This window comes from Centroberyx affinis, unplaced genomic scaffold (assembly GCF_046629955.1).
Source record: "Centroberyx affinis isolate AG114_WGS23_722 - 3 ecotype Tasmania unplaced genomic scaffold, CSIRO-AGI_Caff_v1 ptg002746l_1, whole genome shotgun sequence".
In the NCBI taxonomy this organism is placed as follows: Eukaryota; Metazoa; Chordata; class Actinopteri; order Beryciformes; family Berycidae; genus Centroberyx; species Centroberyx affinis.
Window position 1 is genome coordinate 295,921 of NW_027280910.1, and position 26,611 is coordinate 322,531.

At 41.5% G+C, this 26,611-nt stretch overlaps 2 protein-coding genes across 8 annotated transcripts; one reads left to right on the top strand and one right to left on the bottom strand.

The window, feature by feature from the left end:
* Positions 1–682: 682 nt before the first annotated feature.
* Positions 683–11,733, bottom strand: LOC139657718 (lamin-A-like). Its single transcript, XM_071535651.1, has 13 exons — positions 11,595–11,733; positions 10,524–10,883; positions 8,997–9,153; positions 8,169–8,294; positions 7,507–7,677; positions 6,469–6,594; positions 5,340–5,560; positions 4,099–4,372; positions 3,357–3,464; positions 3,144–3,263; positions 2,794–2,850; positions 2,126–2,320; positions 683–1,331 (listed from the first exon to the last, which is right to left on the bottom strand). The coding sequence occupies exons 2-13, from the start codon at positions 10,865–10,867 to the stop codon at positions 1,296–1,298; spliced, it is 1,935 nt and encodes a 644-aa protein (XP_071391752.1). The 5' UTR covers positions 10,868–10,883; positions 11,595–11,733; the 3' UTR covers positions 683–1,295.
* Positions 11,734–13,099: 1,366 nt separating this feature from the next.
* On the top strand, positions 13,100–24,855 carry usf2 (upstream transcription factor 2, c-fos interacting). Of its 7 annotated transcripts, none has more exons than XM_071535655.1 (11): positions 13,100–13,787; positions 14,587–14,630; positions 14,864–15,009; positions 17,047–17,166; positions 18,596–18,758; positions 19,571–19,658; positions 19,953–19,997; positions 21,250–21,308; positions 21,603–21,703; positions 22,114–22,242; positions 23,074–24,855. In XM_071535655.1, exons 1-11 carry the CDS (start codon positions 13,750–13,752, stop codon positions 23,161–23,163), a joined length of 1,023 nt encoding a protein of 340 aa, XP_071391756.1. In that variant the 5' UTR covers positions 13,100–13,749; the 3' UTR covers positions 23,164–24,855. The 7 variants fall into 7 exon arrangements, with proteins under 7 accessions (XP_071391756.1, XP_071391757.1, XP_071391758.1 ...); XM_071535656.1 differs by having other exon boundaries at positions 21,603–21,697; XM_071535657.1 differs by having other exon boundaries at positions 14,894–15,009.
* The last annotated feature ends 1,756 nt before the right edge of the window (positions 24,856–26,611 follow it).

Here is a 26,611-nt window from a genome sequence, read left to right on the forward strand (position 1 = left end):
TGGAGATGGATGGAGGTGCATATTGTAGGGCAGTGATTCTCAACCTTTTTCAAATCAAGGACCCCTAATTTAGTCCACATTAGGGACCCCCATTTGATGAAATTTTGTCTCTCAGACCAAATCTGAGAATATTTTTATTGTTTGATTTGATTTTCTCCATAATCCCATGACTATCTGTGTTGTAGGTAGAGAGATAACAGTGAAAATAGTATTTTCTTCTAGATTCTCTAATTGTGTTAACTTCTTGTAAATGAAATAATTCTGAAGTAACAATTCATCAGTTTGCTGGGAACCCCCTGGAACCCCCTCAAGGACCCCTGGTGCTCCCCGGACCACACGTTGAGAACCACTGTTGTAGGGAGTCTATAATCAAAATATAAAGATTGCATTTGTCTATTGTGGCAGACATCTGAAAAAAAAATCGTCAACACTGTTATGCTTGATGGTGTTCAACAATAAAATGTATTTTGTTTCAAATGAAGTTGGCGTTTTGTGCTTTGTGTGATACTCTGGAATAAACATGTCTAATGCTGACGTTGTAACTGTCAAATGTCATTATAACTTTGCTATGCTATGAGGACAGAGCAAATAGATTATCCTACAAGTAATCAAATAACATCTTTATCAAACCATTAGTACTGCATAAGACAAAGGAGGCAAATTTCTGAAAACACGAGTCAGCTTTATTGATATCAGCAAAAATATACAATTCAAGGCTACTTCAGTTCTGTAGCAAGGTTGGGGCCAATTTACCTTTAACTGAGAGACTGGATCTTATGCTAAATGTGATTTACTTTCAGTCTACTTTCAATTTAAATGCACTTTTCAAACTGAGTGAACTGAAAGTGAACTGGCCCCAACCCTGCTGAGTCAGTCGATATAGTGATGTGGAGAGAAAAAGGGAAATGCTGCTGCTAATAAATGGAGGATAATGAAATAAACCTGATAAAACTGATATAACTAGAAGGCAAGAAAGTATTTTTTTTTTATCTACCAGCCACAGTAGCTGTGGATATACAGTATATAGAAAAAAAAACAATGCAGCTGTCAAATACTCAAAGTGGCTGGTAAATAAAGTCATCATTCACCAACAAACAATTCAATGGTCTGACTGATTCAAAGCTCTTAATCACCATTTAAATTTAAGAAAATATCTCATAAGCATGCCTATGTACATTATAAAAAATGCATAACCTTTTATTGCATACATTATCTTGAAAATAATTCAAAAGTATATGAATTTGAAGTATTTTAATTGTAATTGAGTTTAAGTGCTGCAGCATGGATCCTCGGCCTCACATGATCGGGCAGCTCTCCACTCTGACTCCACTCTGAGAGAGGAAGGAAAAACAGAGTTAGTGACTATAAACAAAAACATAATATCGTATTTACTGTTGTTTGAGTGTAATATTGGAATAGTTTTGTTCCAAAATGAGACACCCTAACCCAAAAAATGCTTACTTTTTAAAGGACAATAGATAACTTTCCCAAGTTGATAAAGTGATAACATAACACAAACTAGTAAAACAAATATAAAACAAATCCACTGTATTTTAGTAATTTTAGTAAGGATAATGAATTTCTACTGATGATAATAATCTTTGCCCAAATGGATATATAGCATTTGGAAATAAAACTCTTCAATTTTGTAGTGTAAAATATTGAAAAGTTGATTTATTGATCTTATTATGTCATTAGAAAAACAAAGCTGTCACTACTGCTACTTCTCCTTACAGCCAAAGGTGCATGAACTAGAAAAACGTAGAAATGAAGAACAAATTCAGCTCTTGGAGGAAAACACTGGTCCAGAAAAACCAGAAAACCTTCATCAGGGGTTACATTTTCATGACAATGAGACAATGGATCTTAAATGCCTTTCCAAAAATAAGTGAGAAGCCATTTTGCAAAGGTATTTAAGAGCTAATGTTTCTTTATCATGCAACCCTGCTGAAGGCTTTCTGCCAAAACATTAGATTTTAAGTACCAATAAAGTCTTTCTTCAAACATCAGCCTCAAAAACTAGCTGAATTTTTTCCTTCCTTTCTAATTATGTCATGAAAACCGAATGCACTGCCCTCATTTAGTCATATTTCCGCTGTGTGTGTGTGTGTGCAGCGGCTCCCACCTTGCGGGGCGTGCTGGTGCTGATCACGTAGGAGTGAGGCAGCAAACCCTCGGAGATCCCGCCGCTGCGGAAGGAGCGGGAGGCCGAGGACACGGAGCAGTTGCTGGACTTTTCTGAAGGAAGGCCGCAGGAACCGCACACCACCGTCCGGCTCCGCAGGTTGTACTCACTGTCCCCGCAGGTGCTGTGGGCCACCTGGAAATAAAAGAGAGAGAGAGAGAGAGAGAGAGAGAGAGAGATTCAGCAGCAGTTGCTATCAGTGCATTTGTTGAGGAAAATCTTTCAATGCAGCAACAAGTATGGGGCTGAACTCATAGGGTTAGGGGTTTGATTGTCACTAAGGTCACTAATGCTAAATATGAATGCACTCTACTACTAAATAATACTAAGTAGGGCTTGATAGCTGCTATGTTGTGCCGATATTCGTCAAATTTATCTTCAAATTTGACCATTTTCATGACCAAGTATTCAGCGTTTCCCCATAATTATTATTGTCAGAGTGGAAAAGCCTCTGAAGCAGCATTTAGACCATTATGGGACACTAATAACAAAATGTGCAAAGAAAATAAAATGTCATTGTCATGTCATGTCATGTCATGTCATGTCATGTCATTGTCATGTCATGTCATGTCATGTCATGTCATGTCATGTCATGTAATTTCTCTTACCATGTCATCATCATCCTCTTCAAACTGGGTACGAGTGACCTTCCTCATTGCCATTTCCTGGATAAAAACAGAACAGTCAGGACGTTTATCACAAGATACGATGCTGTAAAACATTAGAGTACTATTCCAAGATTATATTTAGAGTTTCTTTGTTCATTTGTGATCCTTTATAGCTCAATGGAAAGACCATTACACTGGCAATGTGGCCCTCATGGTGCTATAAGGCACTTAGGATAAATGTATCCAGCAAATATGTTGTGTTATCTATTTAGAAGAATATGTTGCTTCAGTTATGTTATGTATCTATTTTAAAAATATATGTTTCTTCAGCTGATAGATAAATGAAATACCTCTCCACTGGCGCTGATCAGTGTGGTCTGGAAAACGTCTCCGGTGCCCCAGGAGGGCTGGTTCTTCCACAGCAGGTCAGAGGGAGGGTTGTGGCTTCCACCGGCACCAGAGGCCCAGATCTTTGACCACCATGCAAAACAGATGAAGTATCTATAACTGTAGTTCATCACTGTGTGGGTTTAATAATGCTGCTGATTACAGGTGCTGCTTACCGTGACCTTCTGGCCCGCCTTTAAGGTGAATTTAGCGGGGAACTTGAAGGTAATGGCTGCGCCAGATCCCACCTGCCGCTTCACCTGCCAGTTCCCCAGATTCTGGTCCTGTAGGAAAAATACGATGGTTGAATAAGTTGTTCTAGTCGATAAGGTAATTCGATAAGTTTATTTTAAGTGTTGATAAATCCACAAAATAGCTGGATAAATCTGGGCAGGGTTAAGTCAGTGAGAAATGCAGCAGCTTCAGCAGCTATTGTATTAATGACGGGGCCTTAAAGCTGCATTTGGCAACTTTGCCTGTTGGTGGCTCCAAATGGCAGCGAAAGGAAACTGTTTGAAAAAAATCTGACTTGAATACCAAGAAATCATGTAAGGTTTCATGTTTTGCTCTTCCTGTGAGCAGAGAAGTGTCCATACCTGACACCAGAATGTAATTTGGGCAAATAGGGTGAATCTACAGGGTTTTAAATAGGGGGGATGGGACACTCTTCTCTATTGCAGCCTCTCTTGGTGATTTAGGCTGATAAGACGGTTGTATTTTTACATAAAAATCTCACCTAGTGTAGCTTTAATGAATGTACCTCCCCCCAGACTGCAGCATAGAGCTGCTCAAGGGCAAACAGTGTTTATACTGGGAAACAAAGCAAGTGTTCTGCCACAATACCCTCAATAAATAAAGGGAAATTTAAACCTGGATGTCTCAAACACATCTCCCTCCCACTATATTCCCTTCTCTCACCTCATCTGCTTTGTTGCTGAGCCTGACGTATTTCCCGTCCTGGTCCACCTCGTCCACGGTGACGCGCCCGCTGGCCGAGGCCTGCTGGGTGATGCGTGTCCGGGCCACGGCGCCGCCTGCGAAGCTGGACGCCTCGCTGTCGGTGTCGTTGGGGCGGCGCCTCTTGGCGGAGGAACTCTGAGCGCTGCAGTGGACCGTACGGGAATGTATCCCCGAGGAAGAGGAACGACCTCCTGTCCCTCTGCCGGGGGGCGGGCTGGGGGACAGACGCAGCCTGCAGGGAAAAGACATGATGAGCCGTGAGAGGGAGAAGGTGCTGATTTATTGGGGAGAGGGGGAGAGGCAGACACAGAAAATGGACAACCTTGAATGAAATATCTAAGATGTAGATTTCTTATCAGCCTCCTCCAATTGTGTACAAGGTTATGATCCTGTGTGTATATCAGGTATGATCAGATGCAATGTTAGTACTGTGTACCTCTTTCCTAAACTTCTTAAACTCTTTCACTCCAGAACTTGAGTAAATTCACTGGGACCCAACATGCCAGCAGAAACAAGCCCATGACTCATTTTGAACCAGAGTTTGTTCTAATCTATACACATATTAGGCATTTTAATTGATAATCTGTGAGAGTTTAGTTTTTTTTTAATTTTGTCTCCATCTTTGTTGCTAAGCGTTCATTGCTATGGTGTTTCTGCACTGCACTTCACCTGCCAATCAAACAGTGCAACATCTTTTTCCTTGGATTTTCTGTTGATGCAGTTTGAGTTTCTGTAGGTGGCGCTCTTTTCTTCATCTGTTCAGCTATGCTGGCTATCACTGCTCATGCTAACTACCCAGTTCTTCTTCTATTAACTCCAAATAAACTGCTGTTGCCGCTGCCAGAAACATAAAAAAACATCACTTTGGGTAGGGAAAACACCTACCAGACTCCGGGTGTTTAGAAGAGCAAATGTAAAAGCTTTCATGACCTTGGTACAGGTTGAATCACTATTGTGTTATTTAAATCGGCAACAGAGAGTAGCAAAACAGACATTTATTCATATGAAAATGTCACAGATTATTACTTTAATTGACTATCCAGAGCAGCTCACAGTGAGAGAGCAGTAGGGGTTAGGCACCTCGTACAAAGACACCTCAACAGGACAAATGGCTTTCAGTGGATGCACACTGGCTGCTGCAGGGATCAAACCTGTGATCTTTAGATTACGGGACGCTCTCTAACCACTAGGCCACATACCTCTGCTCCTCTCCCTCCAGCAGCTTCCTGTAGGCACATATCTCCATATCCAGGGCCAGCTTGACATCCAGGAGCTCCTGGTACTCGTCCAGCTGCTGCTGCATCCGCTGCCTCATCTCAGCCATCTCTCTGTCTTTGTCTCCCAGCAGGCGGCGCGTGGTGTCCCGCTCCCGGGACAACGCCTCCTCCAGGTCCCGTATCTTCGCCTCGCGGGCTGCCAACTGGGTCACACAGAGGAATCACACAGTTACTGTTGGTTCAGAGTCCGTTTTACTGGCCAGGCAAGTTTGCACATACAAAAATTAGACCTGGTGGGCTGCTCATGTAGATCACATTAAACACAACACAAATTTATGAAAAGTAGTAGTATATTAGTATATAACTGACTCATAAAAAAGTAGTATACAAATTGTTGAAAATAGAAATTTAGGAAATAGATAGGAAACTAAGGAGGTCAGTATTAGAAAAAAAAAAACAAGAAAAAAAACCAAACAGAGATATATACAGATCCAGAGAATATTGCACTGGGCTTGAAAAAAAAGAAAAGAAAAAAGCTGGACTCATAGGTTGGAATGGTATAAATGGAGTATAAATATTTATAAATATATAACTATACAGCCAGAACAGAGTTGAGTATATAAGAACTGACTATAGAATAGTGGATGCCAGTGTTATTATTAAATGGACTTCACTGTTTGGATCTAACTACTTAACATCACCCAACATCAGCTACTCTAGCTGTTGGTCAGAAAAGCACATTTGTTATCATAAACAAAATGAAAATTGAGGCAATCAAAAGACTCAAGTGAAAACTCTGGAGCAAAAAGGGCGTAACTGCACTCAACAGCTTTTAATAGAATATATATTTTCTGAATCTTAACCTCTGTAAAAGTATGATTGGTTCCTATGTTATGTTTTGAATAAAAAAGCAAATGCAATCAAGTGAAGTTTTGATTTTGCTCGGCTGTAAAATTAGAAAAATGGTTAGGGTTCATACTGTAGCCTACATCTCTTTTCCTCTAAACCCTCATGTGAGGCATTTTGGCTAAAAGCATCTACCAAATGGCTTCAGCTATGAGAAGAACATGAATGTGAACCATATGTAACCATCTAATATTGTTTGAAATACCTGTTTCTGCAGCTGGCTGAGCTGAGAGGATGCAGACTCCAGGCGGATCCGTGTCTGCTGCAGCTCCTCATGTGCGGCTCCGACCAGGTGGCTGCTCCGGTCCGCCGACTGACGGGCGTTCTCCAGCTGACAGACACAAACAGACAGCAGGGCATGAGGGGCATGAAACCTCCACTCTAACCTGAATCTTCAGCTCCAAGCTCATTTGGCTTTATTAGTGTCAGTTTGTGGAACTGCCTCCCTCTGCAAATCAAAAACTGTCCAACCAAAGCTGTTTAAAAAGGAAGTGGGAATATTATTTTTGAACAAATTGAGACATGGCAGTATTAGGAAAACTAGTGCTAGTGCCATATGTATCCTATGATATACATGTTGATGATCTTTTGATTGTGTTTTTATACTGTTTTGTGTTGAATGTCAATTTATTGTTATTTTGTCTTCTATTGAGGACCACAGTGGAAATAAGTGTTTAAAGTAACACTTTCTTGTGTTATCCTCTGGAGTCAAACATACATGAATTGTTTGTATGTCATGCATTTTTATAAACTCAAATTAAATCAAATCCCTAGTGTCCTAGCTGGGATGGCTGGCCATGTCCCCTGCATACCTGAGTCATGTAGTATTTGAAACTTTTCATGATTTGTAGCCGACATAGGTGCCACATCAGTGCAGTTTGCCACATAGAAAAATACAATTAATGCCAGAAATATTAGATAATCACATCAAGTGTTGGTGAATTTAGCATACAGCATGTCATTGCTTTGTGGTTGATTTTTCCTGTTGTGGTAATCCCCACTAGTCTGGCACTCTACTCAGGCACCCAGATCAGTACTATTGCTCTGATGTACTTCAGAAGATCCCTTGGCACACATAGAGAATGGATGGTTAATAATGAAGACACATGGCCTTTTGCTCAATAAGATCTGCAAAGGCAAAGTTTGTTGATAAATATTTCACAACCGTGCCTTTTCCCCAGACAAACTGAATAGTTAAAGTTCAGCTTTTTACTTTATACCTACATTCAATTTAATAGATTACCTTGGAATTGTAGGTCTTCTCAATCTCGTCCTTGTACATTTTAATCTGCAGTTCATGCTGGCTTCGCATCTCCATCAGAGCCTCAGCCAGCTTGCTTTCAAAGTCTTGCTGGTGGCCGTTATCCAGCTCAACCATACGAGACTCGTGGCGCCGCTTCGTCTCCCGCAGCTCCTGTTGGACAGTCACCAACAAACTCATTGTCACTCACAACTACAATTACCTAGATCAGTGACTCTCAACCGTTTTCATGTCAAGGACCCCTAATTTAGTCCACATTTGGGCCCCGGACCCCCATTTGATAACATTTTGTCTCTCAAACCCAAATCTGAGAGTATTTTTATTGTTAGATATGATTTTGTCCAGAATCCCATGACTGTCTGTATTGGAGGTAGAGAGATAACAGTGCAACTATGACCAAAACAGTCATTCTTCTATATTCTCTAATTGTGTTAACTTCTTGTAAGTTAAATAATGCTGAAGTTTTACAGTTTTTCAATTTGCTGGGGACCCCCTGGAACTCCCTCAAGGACCCCTGGTGGTCCCCGGACCCCCCGTTGAGAACCACTGACCTAGATTATAACATAACATCTTGAAATAAGATTAACAAAACAGAACTTCATTTCATGTTATAGATGATAATAACTTTAATCCAGGAGTCTGACCTCTGAGTAGAGGTTCTTCTGAAAGTCCAGCTCCTCTTTGAGCGTCTGGATGCGATTCTCTCCATCCACCCTCCGCAGCATCTCGTCCTGCAGCTGCTTCCTGGCATCGCCCAAACCGCTCTCCAGCTAGGAAAGGCAACAGAAGCTGACTATTAGTACGAAGCAATGCACAAAAGTATGCAGTGAGTGAGTAGGGAGATCGGTGAACATTCACTTATACAGACAAACACAGGAATACACACAACATAAGAATTCACAAACTAAAAAACTAGAAAAGACATTGTTGTTGTCATGTTGAAACTTCATTATTTCAATTTTGGTGATTTACATGTTTCAGCTTCAATTGAAGGTCTTCTATGGGTTGAGAAAATTAAAAACCCCATTAGATAAACTCAAAAATGCATGGCGGAAAAGGTAAAAACAAAGCTCTTTTTCTTAGCTCCTAAAAAGTTGAGATGTGGGAGATACAAGGTTTTCATCTGACAGTGATGATATGAGGGATTACATGGCTTTTTATAGGTTAAGAAAATTCTACCGGCCTTGCTCTTATGAAACCATTTCAAAACGCCATTGGATAAACTCAAAAATGCCTAGTGGAAAAGGGAAAAACAAAGCTCTTTTTCTTAGTTCCCGACAAGTGGAGATTTGGGAGATACAAGGTTTTCACCGGACAGCAACGATATGACAAAGACAGTGGGGGATTATGAGGGAGAGCCGAACTCAAACAGCGACACTGGAAAGCTGGTGATCTTTGTGAGCTGATGGCAGGATGGATGGAGTCCAGATGTGTTTCCACTGAGGTTTAAATGGAGCGCGGGTCGACTTTACCTTGGCCACCTGGGTCTTCAGGTCCCTGTTCTCCACCTCGAGGGTGCGCTTCTCTCCCAGGGCCGTGGTCAAAGACGCATCCTTAGAGTTCAGCAGGGCCTCCACGTCTTTGAGCCTCAGGAGCGCTGCCGCCAAATCTGACTCCTTTTTTGTGTTCCTGGGGAGAGAGGCAGGGGCTCAGAGTGACTGGGCATGTCAGGATATGTACTTGTATAAAGTTGTAGAGTATTGCAGGATATTTTAGACTTGGATAGAACAAGGATGTGGTATGCATTCCATAATAATAACACATATATTTTGCTCTTCAATTTAAAACCAAATGGAAATCAGATTACTACAGTTTCCTTTACACGGTCTGATGAAATGAATATGGGTTATTTTTGGACAAGGATGTAGCCTGGATGAAGAAAAAAGAGGGGAAAGGCCTTGGTGTTTCCATGTGTGTGAGTGAGTCATAGGCCACAGCGATCTGCATCCAATCTGATGTGTCTGGTAGCCACAACCACAACCGCTGCTGTTTAGCTGAGACGCTGCTATGGCAACAGCCTGGCGTTGCCAAACACACAGCGGCCGCCATCTCAATATTTATGGAAAAATAATGAAAGCGAGAGCGCAACCCTCTAAACACTGCCACGTATTGTGCGCATAATGATTACTTTGGTGAAGGAGGAGAAACAGAGGAACGGGAAAGTGTTAGTCATCGGGCTCTGGATGTGGCAGCAGGGGAAGAAGCTTGGGATGGAAGTTGAATGTCAAACTGCAGTGAGCAATGAGGAGGGCATGCTAGCAAGGGAGGAGGCCTGGGAGGAGGCCCGGGCGGGGCGGCGGAGCGCACAGCGTCAGCAGAAGTTTCACAAGCAGCAGAAGCAGGACTAATGAATAAGTCTGTGGATATGGATGCATCAAAAACCCTCTGATTCACGCATAATAAACAGAGAAACCATATTATGCTCGGGTTTAGCTGAATAAGATTTGGTGGAAGATACGGTTGGGAAAAAAAAGGGAGATTTCAGAGGCTTGCAGGCAGCACTTCCCTCACATGGTCACCACAAACTATGTGGATCATCTGTGTCTTTTCATTTTGGTTAGAAAGGGCACATCAGGCCAATTCATTTTTGACCAAAACTTTTTATGTTCTTGGGGGCGGACTCCACTTTGCTCTGTAACGCGCTCTCGCATAACAAAACTGCAGAAGAAATAATCGTGGCTCTTGAAAGCCAGTCTGAATTACAGTCAGACGGTCAGTCCATGCTTTCCAAGGAGGCACGGAAACTTTGAGTCTAATTCTGAAGAGACCGCATCCCACACACACACACACACACACAGACACAGGGGTGCTAGTAGGAATTCTGGGGGCTCTAACATGATGTGACTCTGGGCCCCCCCACCACCTCAATCCATGTCATTTAGTACTATATCACCTTGCCTGTCTGAAGAACCCCTTCTTTTTTAGCCCCGCCCCCTTCCCCTCACAACTCACAATTAGACGCATCTAAATCAGGACTGGAGTGGTGCGCTGCGGTCTACCTGGCTTTAAGCTCCTTGTAGTCCTCTCGCACCTTGCCCAGCTCCAGCTGCAGCCGAGCGCGCTCCTTGGCGACGGAGTCCAAGGTCTGGCGGGCGTCGGCCAGCTCGGCCTCGTAGGCGGCCTTCAGACCCGTCAGCTCGCGGCTGATCTCCGTCTCGGACTCGGTGATGCGCAGACGCAGGCCGGCGTTCTCGGCCTCCAGAGAGCGCACCTTGTCGATGTAGACGGCCAGGCGGTCGTTGAGGTTGCACAGGTCCTCCTTCTCCTGCAGCCTGGTGATGCGGTTGGGGGACAGTGGGGTGCCTGCACCCCGGGGAGTGTTCTTCTGACTGGGTGTCGCCATGGCACCTATGGGCTATCTTTGTAGAAGCATAAACATCATTATTAATGCTCTGTCATGAGACTCAGAATCATAGTCAATTTGTTTTCCAAGCACAATAAATGTACAGGATCTTGTCTTGCTGGTGTTGGTGCACAGACATACTGACAACTTACATAGTAATGCAGTGTAAAGTCAGTGCAATAATAATCGGACTTCACATATGGTGCAAAAAGACAATAAGGACATAAAATAGATAGTAGACTACATTTCACATCACCGCCATAATTCAAAAAGAATCCAGAAAACAATGATGAAAAACTTTTCTAACTTTCCCCTTAAAACTATTCTTTTCTTTTTGAGAGAAAGTGTATGTTATATATAGTATATATATATGTATATCTATAAGTTATGCACTCTCATATGGTTATGACAAAGTGATAACAGCAAGCTTACAGGAGAATAGGAAACATATTTCTCTGTAAAATGATGCATGATTTTCAGAAAGCGATACAGCATACAGCACAGTTCAATAACGAGATACTCTTTCAGGCACGATTCATCGGTGTGACGTGATATTTATAAACAGCATCTGACAATTTGTAAACGTTCTGTCGACTGCCTTGATTGGAATGACATAAGAAATACAAAAGGCATTAACAATGGAAAGACATGGGAGGGGTTATCAACTCCACCCGAAATGAGAGCAATGTCCCTGTACATAAGATGCCACATGGACAGAGATATTTACCTTTTTAAAGAAGGTCTAAAGTAGAAAAAGACGATTCCCTGAGGATATTAGAAGATCTTTCTGATATTTTTCAGTTGTCCTGTGATCTTTGTGTTCCTCTCACTCCTCCGACAGTGTTCAGTCTGTTACTGTACTGCCTGAAAATCCATCTGAGTGCCCATATAGGAAAGAATGAGATGGGAGGAGAAGGAGAGGAGAGAGAGGTTGGCCTCAAGTTTGGCATAGGTGGTAGTCAGTCGCTCTCTCTCTCTTGCTCTCTCTCTCTCTCTCTCTCTCTCCTCATCCCTGGCCCTCTGTAATGAGTGTGCAGTCTCAAAGAATGACTGGTACTGTAGCCAAGAAATCCCCAAGAAATACCACATGATACCATAGAAAGAATATACAAATTGTAAGTAAATCTTTTGCCTGAAAGTTTAATTGGACTCATTTGCCCAAACCACACTGCTCACACTTCTCCAGTAAGTTAAGATGATGTTATGTAAAATGATTTATGTGTAGTTTCATTTTGATGTGTATAATGTTCACTGATGATTGATTTGTATTCTATTCTACTTTTTACATTCTAGTTTCTGTAGTTTCTAGTTAGATTCCATTTTATTCTAGTTTCTGTTCTATATGCCATAATGGCTTTACAGTGTAAATCAAAACATAAATATGACTTTGGCTAAATGTAATGTGCATTATGTTTCGATGTAAATAATGTGTTGTATTCTGGACATTCTATTCTATTCTATTCAAAACATAAATATGGTTGCTTGTAAATATGGCTGATGTGTAATTCAGGAGTGACAAAGCTGTTTTAGTCAGTTGTTGTCATCACAAAAACAGTTCAGCAGAGTGTGTGAGAGGACTGGTGTGACTCAGCCTGTCATGGGAAATCACGCTACTGCTACTTTGCAATGCAAGGGAACTCGGAGGATAATAAAAAAAAACATATTTTGTGAATCGAATCAACTATTTACAAAGAAACCCTTCTGATCTCATAGTTTGGTTGGTTTGTCTGATACAAATTCCACTGAAGGCATCAGCATAGTGATACAACGAGACTCAACATCACCTCCTAATGGCAGGATATCATGGAAAGGTTTCAGTTGCAGAAATGGCAACATGTTCTCAAACTGTTCTCCAACTCGATTTGTAATTAAATAAAATTTACATCAAGGGATTTTAATGCGAGTTTGAGGCGCTATTAGTGTTGGCAAACCAACATGGTCATAAAATACAATGGATTAATGCGGAGTGCGTGTGCTATGCGCTGGTTTATGGCACGGCAGAGGCAGTTTTTGTCATGTGGTTTGTGGGAAAACCCGTATTGGATCTCTGTGGTCACCTGGGCTAAAGACTTGAAAAAAGCGCTGTTTGAGACTGGCGATGTGACTGGTAAATAAATACACCTGGGTAAGACTGGCCGAAAATACCAATAACACAGCTTCAATCAATAATAGACAAACAATCCATGCGTATCAATGCTTTTAATAGTACAATAAACCAAGATCAAAGCATGACAATTCGTTTACAACCAACAACTCTTGCAACCCAAGAGTCACGTGAATGGTACATGACAAGCTCGTGGAATTGGTAAAAAAGCAAGAAAGCAGCAAACTCCTTAAAAAAAAATAAAACACAATTTACAGTTTTCACACAGTAATCTACCCAATAGTCCACTCCATGTCTTATTAGGCGCAACTCTGGTCTGCGGCTCTGCGCGGATAAACAGCAGCTGTGCGCCGAGGCCGTTGGGGAACAATAAGGAAACCGAGAAGAGGGAGAAAAAAAAACACAGGCAAAGATATACCCGATTTAAAAAAAAAATACCCGTCGATTTGTGCATCCAGCGAGAACATATCCGTCTGATTTGAACAAAACTACCGAGCTTCACCTCGCCGCTCGAGCCCCACCGCCTCCATCTATCTAACCGCATAAACAGCGAAAAGAGAGAGGAGAGATTTTTTTTTTTTTTTTTTACGCACAGACGCAGACGGATCCCTCCTGGTCTGCATCGGTCTCCATTTTACCTCCTTGCCCGGCCGCTACCTCACGTGTCCTGGACTGTCTTTCTCACATGACCCGTGTGTTTGTCCCCGTGATCAGCACTTCCATCTCCGTATATCAGTGTCGTTGAATATCGCCGTTTTTTAAAAACCCGCAAACCTTCATGGATATGCTCGAACAGAGTCTGGACAGCTCGACGAGGTGAGGCTGCTTCCTGCTCGCCATGGCTCCCCCGGCCTGGCCCGACAAAGTCACCATTTTCTCCCTGCAACGCAATGCAATATTAAGCTGTGTGGTGTGAATAACTTTTATTTATTTTTTATTTTTTTTGTTGCATTGTTTTCTTCCCACCCCGGTTGATCAATGAATGTGCAGCACGCGCGGGGTTGCTGTGCTGTATTTTGCTTTCATCTGCCCGCACGAGGGTATTTGTCGCAAAAAAAATAAGCGCCTTTTGTAGAGTTGTAACATTACGTGTGCTATGTTGCATACAAGCAAAGGCAAATGCACGGCAGCAATTTGCGTTTCTTTTCATGGGTAGCTAATATCTGAATGCATTTGGCGCTCTAATTCCGTATTAAATATGAATATTACTAATAATACTAACATACTAAAATAATGCTTTATCCCAGCTAGGAAGGGCGTAGCTGTGAGTATTTTAAGTGTAGATATTAGGGAATTTTGCCTCTCCAAGTGTGGCCGGTCAAACCACACACACACCTGGATTTTAATTCTCAAATACTGGAAACTTCTCCTCCTGAAAGTTGCACCGGGCAAACCTGAATTCTGTCACACTTCCACGCACATTTTTGCTTATTACTTTACTTATTCCATATTCCTATATTATCTCGTCGTCCCGCCGCATGGGGGCGCTGCTGAGCCCCAAGTTAGCTGATTTTCAGAGCTTGAGGTATAGGTTACAACACTGCTGATGATTGATGTGGATTTGTATTATTGAGGGCAGGTTTGAAATTGTCTTATTTTTCCTCCTCATTTTCAGTCACGAGAAACAGGAAACAGAAGAGGTTGTCCAGTTACAGGAAGGTAAGAACCGAATTTCTTCTTCTCCAACTAAGTGGAAAAAGAACAATCTACTTCTATTTTGAAAATAAAATCTGCAATTCAAGTAAAGACAGTACTCCTGCAACACAAAGACATTAAAGTAATAATTGCTTACTCCTGCTACAATATCGTTGTCCAGTTCCTTCTTTGAGCACACTGTGAACGTGTCTGCGGTCTTTTCCTCTGTGCTCACATCTGTTTTTTTATGGTCTCAGCCTTGAAACATGCACATGTGTGTGTTGTAGGAGAAGCAGTGGGGACGGAGGAGCAGACTGCAGTGACCATCGCCAGTGTCCAGCAGGCTGCCTTCGCCGACCACAATGTCCAGTACCAGTTCCGCACAGAGAACAGCGGTGGACAGGTGAGCAGCAACTTTCATTTGTTTTTGTTTTTTGTTTTTTTTATTTATTTATTTATTTTTTGACATTTTGATACAACGTGTTTTAATGGTGCAGTCGCTCCTGCACTGTCTCTAACAGCTGGAGTAGTAGCAGTAGTAGTAGTAGTGGTATTAGTAGTAGACTAGTAGTGGTGGCAGTAGTATTTGTAGCATTAATAGCAGAGTAGTAATAGTAATATTAATAGAAGTAATATTAGTAGTAGTAATAGTATTAGTAGCAGTAGTGGTGGTGATAGTAGTATTTGTAGCATTCATGGTAGTAGTAGAGTAGTAATAGTATTAGTAATATTAATAGTAGTAATATTGGCAGTAGTAATATTAGCAGGAGAAATAGTACTAGTACCAGCATTAGTAGTAGTAGTAGTACCATTAGTAGTAGTAGAATTAATAGTGGTAGTAGCAGTAATAGTGGTGGTAATATATAATATATGATAATACAGTACTGTGCAAAAGTCTTAGGCATATGTCAAATATATCCATAAAGCGAAGATGCTTTCAAAACTAATGAAATGAAAGGTTTCTGAATATCAAAAATTTACAATAAACGGCAGCCTACTGACACGTACTGTATATAATAATATATTAGTAGCATTAATAGTATTAGTATTAGCAGTACTATTAGTAACATTATTATTATTAGTATCAGCAGTAGCAGGATTAATAGTAGTAGTATTAGCAGTAGTAATAGTAGTAGTAGTAGTAGTACTAGTTGTAGTAGGATCACAAGCCTCCAACCAATCATTGTGCCACAGTCATTCTCATATCATCCAATCACATCCTTTCTAACCCAGCATTTAAACTGTCACGTTCGTGTTTCTGGTATCATCTGTTTCTCTGGTATCTCCCCACCACCTCAGCTCCTCTCAGTCTTATTAAAGGCAGGCGGTGTCTCATACAGCCTCTGTCTCATTAATCTTATTTATCGCCCCGCTGCCTGCAAGTCAAACCAGCCCACAGCTTCATTCTGCCCTGCACCTAATTTCACCCTCCTCATGTGTGTTATCAGGTGATAACAAGAAGCTCAGTGTTGTGAGTAGTAGAGTAACAGCTCGCTATAATTATTTTCTGCCTGTCTCCTGCCTCTTAGCGAGCACTTCTCTATTATACATACAGATTTCAAGAATATTTTTTTGATGTCTGTTGTCTGGGCAGTTATGTTTTGGCTCTTGTACTTACTTTGTGCTTACTTTGACTGCTTGTAATTTTGGCAATCTAGGAAGTGAAGTTAATTTTACTGTTGAAATGTGAGTTTCTCTGTATAAGAGTGTCAGATAATTATGTAAATTGTATTAGGCCATTCACACCAAGCATGTTCGGAGCGGTTTATCAAAACTCTGAAGTGTTTAATCCTTTAGATTTGGGAAGGTGAGAACAATGCAGTTCAAATCTCAGGTGGCACCAAGGAACCACACAGAGACACTTGACACATAAAAATGCAAGTCTCTGTTCTCTGTGGTGTGATTTGTTAGAAGTGAGAACTTAATACGAACCAACTACATGAAACGACTTAAAGACACAAGGTTTTATGGGTATAAGGAGAAAGATGTTGACATCTGATAGCCAGCAGCTACTCGTGCTCGGAAAGCCTAGCATAACAAAACAAATGAAACTTGGGAGTTCAGATGAGGTGAAAAGCCTCCTCAATATCTTTGCCGAGGAATGAATGTGGTGTAAACATCAGAGAGGGTCAATGAGGGGAAAAAAGAGCAGACGAGTCCTTCATGCTTGGCTGAAGTTACAGGGACTGGAATTGGATTTGCCGCCAAAATCTCTTAACCTTGCAGGAATGACGAGTTGCCAAAACTCTGTCTAGTAAACAAGCTACTCGTCAGTCCATGTGACTTCTGTTTACACGCCCTGGTTTGCTTGTAACTGGGCAGTGTGAACCTAAACGAACCGAGTACAAAAATACCAAAGAACACAAACTGTACTGTAGGTGTGATCCTACCCTTGAGTGTTAAACCCCCCCCTCCCCCCCCCCCCTCTGCCCGTCCTCAGGTGACCTATCGGGTCGTCCAGGTGACAGACGACCAGATAGAGGCGGCGGCAGATGGAACCGGAGCCGTCAGCGTCGTCTCCACCGCCGCGTTCGCTGGAGCCCCTCAGGCGGTGGCACAGGTCAGGAAATATTATACTCTATTATACCAAATATACTAGTAAATATACTCTAGTATTAAGACATTTGTAACTGTCCAGTTTTTTTGTATTGTGTATTGAGTGTACGGCTGGGCAATATATCGATATTATATAGATATCGTGATATGAGACTAGATATCGTCTTAGATTTTGGATATCGTAATATTGTGATATGGCATAAGTGTTGTCTTGTCCTGGTTTTAAAGGCTGCATTACAGTAAAGTGATGTCATTTTCTGAACTTACCAGACTGTTCTAGCTGTTCTATTATTTGCCTTTACCCACTTAGTCATTATATCCACATTACTGATGATTATTTATCAAAAATCTCATTGTGTAAATATTTTGTGAAAGCACCAGTAGACATCCCTACAATATTGTCGCAATATCGATATCGAGGTATTTGGTCAAAAATATTGTGATATTTGATTTTGTCCAGATCGCCCAGCCCTAATTGAGTGGTGCTTGCACACAGAGAAGAGCTTTAGTGTTGAAGCTATTATGATCTGCTCTGATTTTATAAATAATTGAACATACAAAAATCTGGAATTGAAGCAAGCCTTAAAGCTACAATATGCAACTTTTCACCTTGAGGCAGGAAGTGTGTCGTCAGTCCCGCCCTCCTCCCCCTCAGTCGGTCATGTTTACACTCCAACACCTGTCACTCATCTTGATGAGCTGTCATCTAGCCTGAGGCTGAGGCAAGCGGCATCAGTGAAGCCACAGCAGGCGCTGAAGGAGCAGACGGCCAACACAGCCATTCTGCAGTTTAAAATAAAAACTAATGCCATGTTCATCGTGTTTTTGAACGGGCTTTTGTCTGCCACGTGTTCAGCTTCACTGTTCTTTAGTTTCTTGCTTACTGGCTGTGACTTTTCTGTTCTGTGGCTGCTAGCCTCAACTTGGTAGCCACAACCAGCTCACCACTGGCCTCACCCACACGATTCAACCGCAGAAAGTGGTTTATGCCCCAAATTGTCTCAAACATCATTCACCAGCCACTTTCAGGCAAACAAGGATTTAGGCATGAACACAGAGACAGACACCGACCAATGTATCCTGTTTATTTATTGTTATTTTAATGTGAAAAGTTGCATATTGCTGCTTTAAAGTCCCCATGAATTGAACTCTCATTTCTTTTACTTCCTGGAAAACAGAGTATCTTTAATGGTGACCTCATGCTGCACCAGTAGGCGTAAATATACATTTCTAACCAATAAAACCATCAGATTTTGGAACAATCCTGCCCCTCTGCACCCCTCCCATCAAATAAAATTCCTTTCCTCTCCTCTTTTTCCATTGGTTTAGGAAGTAAAGATGCCATTCCATGGGGTCTGTAACATGTTTTAGTGCAGAGCATTGTTCTTCATTTGATGGTGTTTTGACTTGTCCCCGACTCCCTGTGCTGCCAGGCTGTCATCCAGAACCCCTTCAGTAACGGAGGCAGTCCTGCAGGGGAGACTGTGGGCGGAGAGACGCGTTTCGCCTATTTCCCCGCCGCCACCGTCAGCGATGGAACAGCCACGGCCGTGTCGGTGCAGGCCACCGCCGACCCGACGCTCACACAGGCAGGAGGTGAGGAGGCGACGGCGGGTCTGAGCCAAAATCAGATCTCCACCGCTTGTGGGGGGGAAGTGGTCAAGTTATTTCAAACGATGCAGTCTTTGGTGGGCAAAATTATAATACTTTCACAGGCTGGATCTTCTATTTTGAAAACACTGAATGATGAACTTCTAATGATTTTTAGCAAAATGCATAAATTCTGTTTAATGCTAAATACATATTGAATGTCTTTATGCATCTTTATCATAATTTGTTGACTGGGTTATTACTTTTTTTTCTTTTTCAGTGTTTCTTGTAGAGCTGTAACGATTAATCAATTAGTTGTCAACTATTAAATTAATTGCCAACTATTTTGATAATCGATTAATCGTTTTGAGTAATTTTTTAAGAAAAATAAGTCAAAATTCTCTGATTCCAGCTTCTTAAATGTGAATATTTTCTGGTTTCTTTACTCCTCTATGACAGTAAACTGAATATCTTTGGGTTGTGGACAAAACAAGACATTTGAGGACGTCATCTTGGGCTTTGGGAAACACTGATCCACATTTTTCACCATTTTCTGACATTTTATAGACCAAACAACTAATCGATTAATCAAGAAAATAATCAACAGATTAATCGACAATGAAAATAATCGTTAGTTGCAGCCCTAGTTTCTCGATTCACAGTTTCCCTTTTTTATTTTTTAAAGAGAAATTACTGTTTTTCTGCCTTTTCTTGCATCTCTGTGTCCTTGTCTGCATCTCTGACTGGTTAAAATAAAATCCAATAATGTAAATTTCAAACCTCACTAAAGCATCGCTGTGTTCTCCCTTCAAACGCAGGTCAGTTTTACGTGATGATGAGCCCCCCTGACGTGCTGCAGACCACGACGCCTCGCACCATCGCACCACGCACGCACACCTACACTGCGTGAGTATGATAAGATACTTCACACATCCTGTCCAGTTCATTCAACATTTCCATACCGCCACAATGCCTCTCCATACGGCTGGCCGACTTCTCATCCCCACCCCTCCCCCCCTGCAAACTCCACAGTGGATTGGATATTCCTTTACCTCTTCCTTCCCGTTTTGGCATGATTGGTTTGTGATTGTGTGTACAAATGAAGAAGAAAAAAAAAAAAAAAAAAAGCAACAATATTCATCATTCAAAAGATTCGACATTTGAAAAACGAAATCTGTCCCACTTACCTGCCATCCCCAGAGACCTTGGTGAAAGCGAGATGTTGCAGCATGGCAGTTCAAACTGGTGAGAAGATCTTTCACATCCCATAAGAAGAAGCACCCCCCCGCCCCCATCATGTGTGGTAGAGACAGACCTTTGGTGACTCGCTAGTCGTGACCAGTGCTAGGTGTTGTTCAGCGTCCCTGTGTGGTGATTTTTCATGTTTAGAGCCACTGGCTGCGTTTACATGCACGGAGTAACCCGGCTGTTACGATTACTAACGATTAGTCAGTTGACAGAAAATTGAAAGATTATAATTTTGATTTAATTGTTTTAGTCATTTATCAACATTTATCAAGTAAAAATACCAAACTTTTGCTGGTTACAGCTTCACAAATGCTAAGATTTTCTTGCTTTTCTCCATTTCATATCATTATAAAATGAAAACGTAGTTTTTTTTAGCTGCTGGAAACTTGTGATGGCCATTTTATATATAGACTAAATGACTAATCGATTAATCAAAAAAATATGATGAAATATTATGAAAATAGTTGTTAGCTGCAGCCCTAACAGCTAAATACAGCTAAATATCTTATTCAGGTTAAGCTGTTAACATGCACCTTTAATATTCTGTGATCGAGTCTCCCTGTGAATAAACCAGATAACAATAATATAATAATATTCCTGTCTAAATGTGTCATTGGACAGCTGCCAGCTCCCTCCTCCCTGTGTGACTGATGTTACTTCTACTTCTACAGGGGAGGAGATGTTTATGTCTGTATTGAGAGAAATAGTACCATGTTTTCTGTGGACATGAAGTTGTATCCAAAACACTGAGAGTCTGAGTTTGTGCAGATGGCAGAAGCCAGAAGTGAAAGGAGTAAGATGTTTGCATGACTCAGCAATTCAGTTAATATCAGAGTAGGCCAGACATGTTAACCGGTTTATTCTGAATCATGGCGTTTACATGCGTCTACCTCAAACCGGGTCACTTGAGTAACTGGGTTAGGAACAGTGGTCTTCGTGCATGTAAGCAAAGCCAGTTTTGGGCCAGTGGTCAACCAGTGGATTCATCATCAGTCAGATGGGTCTTTTGTTTCGATGCCTTTGACGACTCATAAACATATGAGATTTGTTTTAAATTTGGATCCTAGTTTAGGTGTAACAGAGTCACAGATTTGATGTAGTTAATAATATTTATGATCTCACTTCATGTAGAAATCAGACAGTCTTTTTTTTATTTCAAATTTCAATGTCTTTTTGAGTCGTGGCCTCAACGTAATAAAGAGAAAGTCAGCCTCTCCAATGTTGTTTTCCTCTTGCTGTCTCTCTGCAGGAAGATGGATGGTCCGCGGGCGCCAAGGGATGAGAGGCGAAGAGCACAGCACAATGAAGGTATATGGTCACTGGTATTGTGAATCACTGGAAATAATTATGTCTTAATCATATTATCCCTTTGTTTTAGCTGATTGTTCGTATATTTGTTCTTTTTTCATTTACAACCCCATGTAAAATGCTATACAGATGGGTATTATTGATGCATATTTGGGGGCATGAAAGAGATGCATTTGTTTGTTTGTGCATTTAATATAAAATGGCTCTTTTAAAAGTTATATTTTCTATTATCACAAAAGATACATGAAGCACAGCTTTGACAGTGAAACCACAGGCTTCTTTCTCTCTCTGCAGTGGAGAGACGGAGGAGAGACAAGATCAACAACTGGATCGTCACCCTGTCAAAAATCATCCCCGACTGCAACATAGACAGCAGTAAAACCGGAGCAGTGAGTGTAATACAGACCTTAATGCCTCTGACATCACATGCTTTTTCTGATGACATTCAAAACCATCCTCCTAAAAAAAACCCCATTAAATTTCCAAAACGTCCCTGAAAACAGTCCATTTATTAAAAAAAAAAAAAAAAAAATGACGTATGACTACAGTAACACTTGTCATTTTTATGAGATTTCTGCTTCTAAACATGAGATTTTATTAGATCACTGTGTGTCCACACTCGGCCTAAAAGTGGCGAGTCTCCTGTGACTATTTATTTAAATCAGTTTATTTAAATCTGTGTCTGCATTATTTTCCCTCTCCATCCCCATATACAATATTCTTGTTTCAATGCACATTGCAACACACATTGTAATGAGTAATTTTGAACTCAGTTGATAATTCAGTATTGCTTTCTGTTCCTCAGAGTAAAGGAGGCATCCTGTCCAAAGCTTGTGACTACATCCGGGAGCTGCGGCAGAGCAACCAGCGGCTGCAGGAGAGCTACAAAGAGGTGGAGAGAGTCCAGGTGGACAACGAGCTGCTGAGACAACAGGTTAACCTCCCATGCTCCTCTACCAGTGATTTATTGCACTCTTGGCTAGTTTTATATGTTTAACTTCTTATTTTGGGCAACGGAACACAAAATTTAGAGAAGCAGGCCTGTGACCAGAAGGTTGCTGGTTAAATATCCCCCAGATTAGCAGGAAAAAGCCTGGGCAGGGAATGTGAATAAACCAAGACTTGAGCCAAGACTTTAAAGGAAGATTCCACCCTAAAACACTTTAACACTGTTAGAAAAACAGCTACCTTGCATTTCTGGGCCCATTTTGTTGTTCAGAGGGTGGATTTTTGACGTCACGTTGAGATATTTCCGGTGCAAAAATGTAATAGTATAGCAGACGTTTAATATCAGAAATATTTTCAGCAATCTAAAATATCAGCTTATCTAGTTTTTCCTAGTGTCTAATAGGGATGGGAGGGATGGGACGGTATAATTGTCTCATAATACGATTCAATACGCAGTATGGGCAATTCAATACAATCACGATACAATGTAATAAATAAAAGTTCAGTGACAACAAAGTCTGGCTGTGCCGAATTTTGTTTATTTCTGAGCCACAGATCTTTCTAGCGATGGTACTGGCTCGCTAGAACGTAAACAACAATTTAACAATGTCATTACAAAGAGCAAATAATATAATTTGGATGGAGAGCTTGTGAAACTGTGATGGGCAAGCCGTCTCATTTGAGATTACTACAGCAGAGTAAAATATAGCTCATGTCACGATTCATTTTTCTGCCTCATGATGTATTGAGAATGAATTTTGATATATTGTCCCATTGTCCCCCTTAGTGTCTAATAATCTGTTTTGTGGTTTTCTAGATCGAGGAGCTGAAGAACGACAACGCACTGCTTCGAGCGCAGCTACAGCAGCATGGCGTAGAAGTCAACGGGGATGCAACACCACAGTGATTGTGGACTGATGGACTAGACACACACAAGGTCACAAACACAACGTCGCGTACTCCCACCCACCCGAACAATACGAGGAAAAGAAAACTGAAAGGAAGAAGAAAAAAAAAGAGAGAGAGAGAGAGAGAGCCAATTTGCATCTGAAATTGGACCACAAACACACACACACACACACACACACACACACACACACACAAGGCTGGAGAAGAGAAGAACATTGAAGGACTGCAAACTGACAAGACCTCTTCCACCTCCGGCTGTTCAAAGGCCACAATGCTGAAACTCATAACTCTGTAGCTTACTGAACCTCTCACCTCTGCTTCAAGGAATACCAACCTCCTCACACCCACCCAACGCTCGCACCAAGCTTTCTGTTTTTGTTTTGTTTTTTTTGTTTAAATTATGAACCTACTAGGGAGGCTTCACTTCAACAAAAAACGTCTTTCAGAATTCACCGTTTTTGTTCTACTGCAGTTCTGTTTTCCTTACGCTTTCTTTGACATTTGCTGTGTTCGAAACTACTAAGTGTGACATGAATGAAAACCCATACCCTTTTTTTTTGTTTTGTCCTTTTTTAATTTATTAGTCTTCAATGAACATGTATGCAGAAAGAAAAAAACTTGCAGTAGAGAGAAGTGCAAAAACAGATAGCTGAATTTTTGCATTTCCTCCCCCCTCTAATAAACGACGAACAAATAAGTAAATCAGGTACTTTGATCCATTGTCATCACTGTTACCAAGGCTAGTTTTACTGTCATAGGACCATGTGTGTGTGTGTGTCTGTGTGTGTGTGTGTGTGTGTGTGTATAGTTGACCGCTGTACAGTTTGGCGTTACTTTTTCCAACGTCTGCCTCTCAACATTGACACTCCCAAGCGCCCGGCGGAGCTCACACGCTTTATAAACATGGTCCAATGTCAGTATATTCAACAACGATAATACTTCCCTGGCAGTCAAAGTGCAAGGAGCTTTGATGAGACAGGCACGGAGGTTTTATTTTTTAGTGCAAGGCCTTAATAGAAGCCTGCTGGGAGACTTTAGGTGTTAACATAGCTCAGGTAATTGGGACAGCGCACTGGCAGTGGTTCCCAAACTCATCGAAGTCTTCACATAGAGTTTAGATCTCTTTTTGTGTCCCCCCCCCCCACCCCCACCCCCATTAGGTGCAATGTGTAGAGAGTTCCCAGACGACTTTCAACATGTGAATCGTTTTTATCGGGCATTAAATCATGGTTTGTTTGTATATCTGCTTATTGTTAAAGGTCACGTCAGGTGATGTAATGCACTGAATTGGAGCGGAGAGCTTTTTTTTTTTTTTCTGTCCTGAGGTTCAGTCGTGTGTCTGCTGCTCTCAGCTTGAGGCCGAACTCTTACGGCTCGCCAGTCCAATCGCATTCTAGTGGAGACCTGAGGTAGCATTGTAGATGATGATGATGATGATGATGATGATGGCGATGATGATGATGTTCACAGTTTTCTCCGTTATTTTTGTTTAAGTTTGGGAACCCTTGCTGCTCATGATGTAAAGACAGAAGATTGCAGAAGGACCATGGTCAGGAATGTGCTGAGGGTGATTTGGATCTGAGTGATGATAGTTGTAACTAACCAGCTTTTGTCTACACTGAAAGCGACCGCAGCATGGAATCTAACCACTGGCATGACTAATTCTGATACTACAATAAAACAGCAATGTTTATACCCGAGCGTTGTTTATTATTGAAGATGCCTTCATTATATTATGCTTCTTTAGAGCTGCTCAGTGGCAGAAGAACAGCAGAAGAGTGTAGTTTAACACAGTGGTTCTCAACGTAGGATCCGGGGACCACCAGGGGTCCTTGAGGGGGTTCCAGGGGGTACCCAGCAAATTGATGAATTGTTAAGCTTTCACCATTATTTAATTTACAAGAAGTTAACACAATTAGAGGATGTAGAAGAATGACTGTTTTGGTCATAGTTTCACTGTTATCTCTCTACCTACAATACAGACAGTCATGGAATTCTGGACAAAATCATATCTAACAATAAACATGTTCTCAGATTTGGGTCTGAGAGACAAAATCTCATCAAATGGGGGTCCGTGGCTCTGATGTGGACTAAATTAGGGGTCCTTGATATGAATAGGGTTGAGAATCACTGGTTTAACGGAGCAGCTGCCTGTTGTGAATGTGAAAAGCAGGGGCGGAAAAAGGCATGAAGGGTTAGCAAATCTTCCCTGCATTAATAAAATTACAAATGGTTGTCTGTCCTTAAACAAAAAACAGAAGGGACTAGAAGTGAAGGAGTGCTGGATTGGGTCCTTAGAAGAACAGGCCAATGCATGGGAAGCCTTTGTAGGTAAACCTTAAGATCCAGTCTAAACCAGTAAGTCCCAGCACAAAAAATAACCTGTCCATGGCACTCTGTCTCAGTGACTATATTTACATGGACAGCAATAATCTGAGTATTGGCCTTATCCTAAATAATGCAATGTTCTGATTAAGCTGTTTACATTGCTTGCTTATAGAACTAACCATATTCCCGTTTACATCCTACGGAGCAAAGTCTGATTAAAAGGACAAAGGAGACAGACAGTTTAAGCCTTTATTGAAAACTTCATGATATCCATTTCCCTCAAAATCCTGGGCATGGTGACAGCTTCATCCTCACCCCAAAAATCTTGGAACTTCTTTTTTCTAGTGTCAGTCAAGTTCGCAAATGTGATTACCAAGCTTATCCCTGCCCATGTAAGATGCCTTTATTTCACATGGAAAGAACAGATTATAAACACATTACACCAACATGTTGTGGCCTAGTCTGGCCTTCATCAGGGAAAGGCATTTTAATTTATACAAGACAGAGTGGTAGTAGTTTACAGACTTCCCATGCCCGTACATTGACCTATTTTGTATTTTATTGTCTGTGTATGCTGGTTGACATTTGTCTATAATTCACATTTGACCTTTCTCAACAGAAACTTCACATGCTGGATGTGGCCGCTCTCTTAGACATACTGGCTGTTGTGTTGACTAAGCAATCAGTGAATTCATTATACTTTTTTATAAATTGTGGGCGCATATAATAAACTAATAACAAATGAACCGAGTGCACCGTTGAGCCAACATAACCGACTGTACCCTTCGCAGCACACGCAGGCCACTATAAAGTGATGTTATCTGTGTTTACATGCACTCCGGCTGCATAGGAGCGCTGGTGCGTTTGCGTGGAGCGGATGGCCGGGACGGGCAGCTCATTATTACTGACAGGATATGGCCAGAGGACGGTTATCACTCAGCGGGACGCCGCCTTGTTTGAAGTCCCCAAGACCTGAGAGAGGGACACAGTGCTGTGTAATCTCTGTGTTTGCACTTCCGCCTGTCCTTGTTTATAACATTAAATTAGCCTGGCAGGAGACGATCTCTCACACCTGCCCCAGTCTGAACAGCCCTTGGGTTTAATTGCTTTATCCCAAG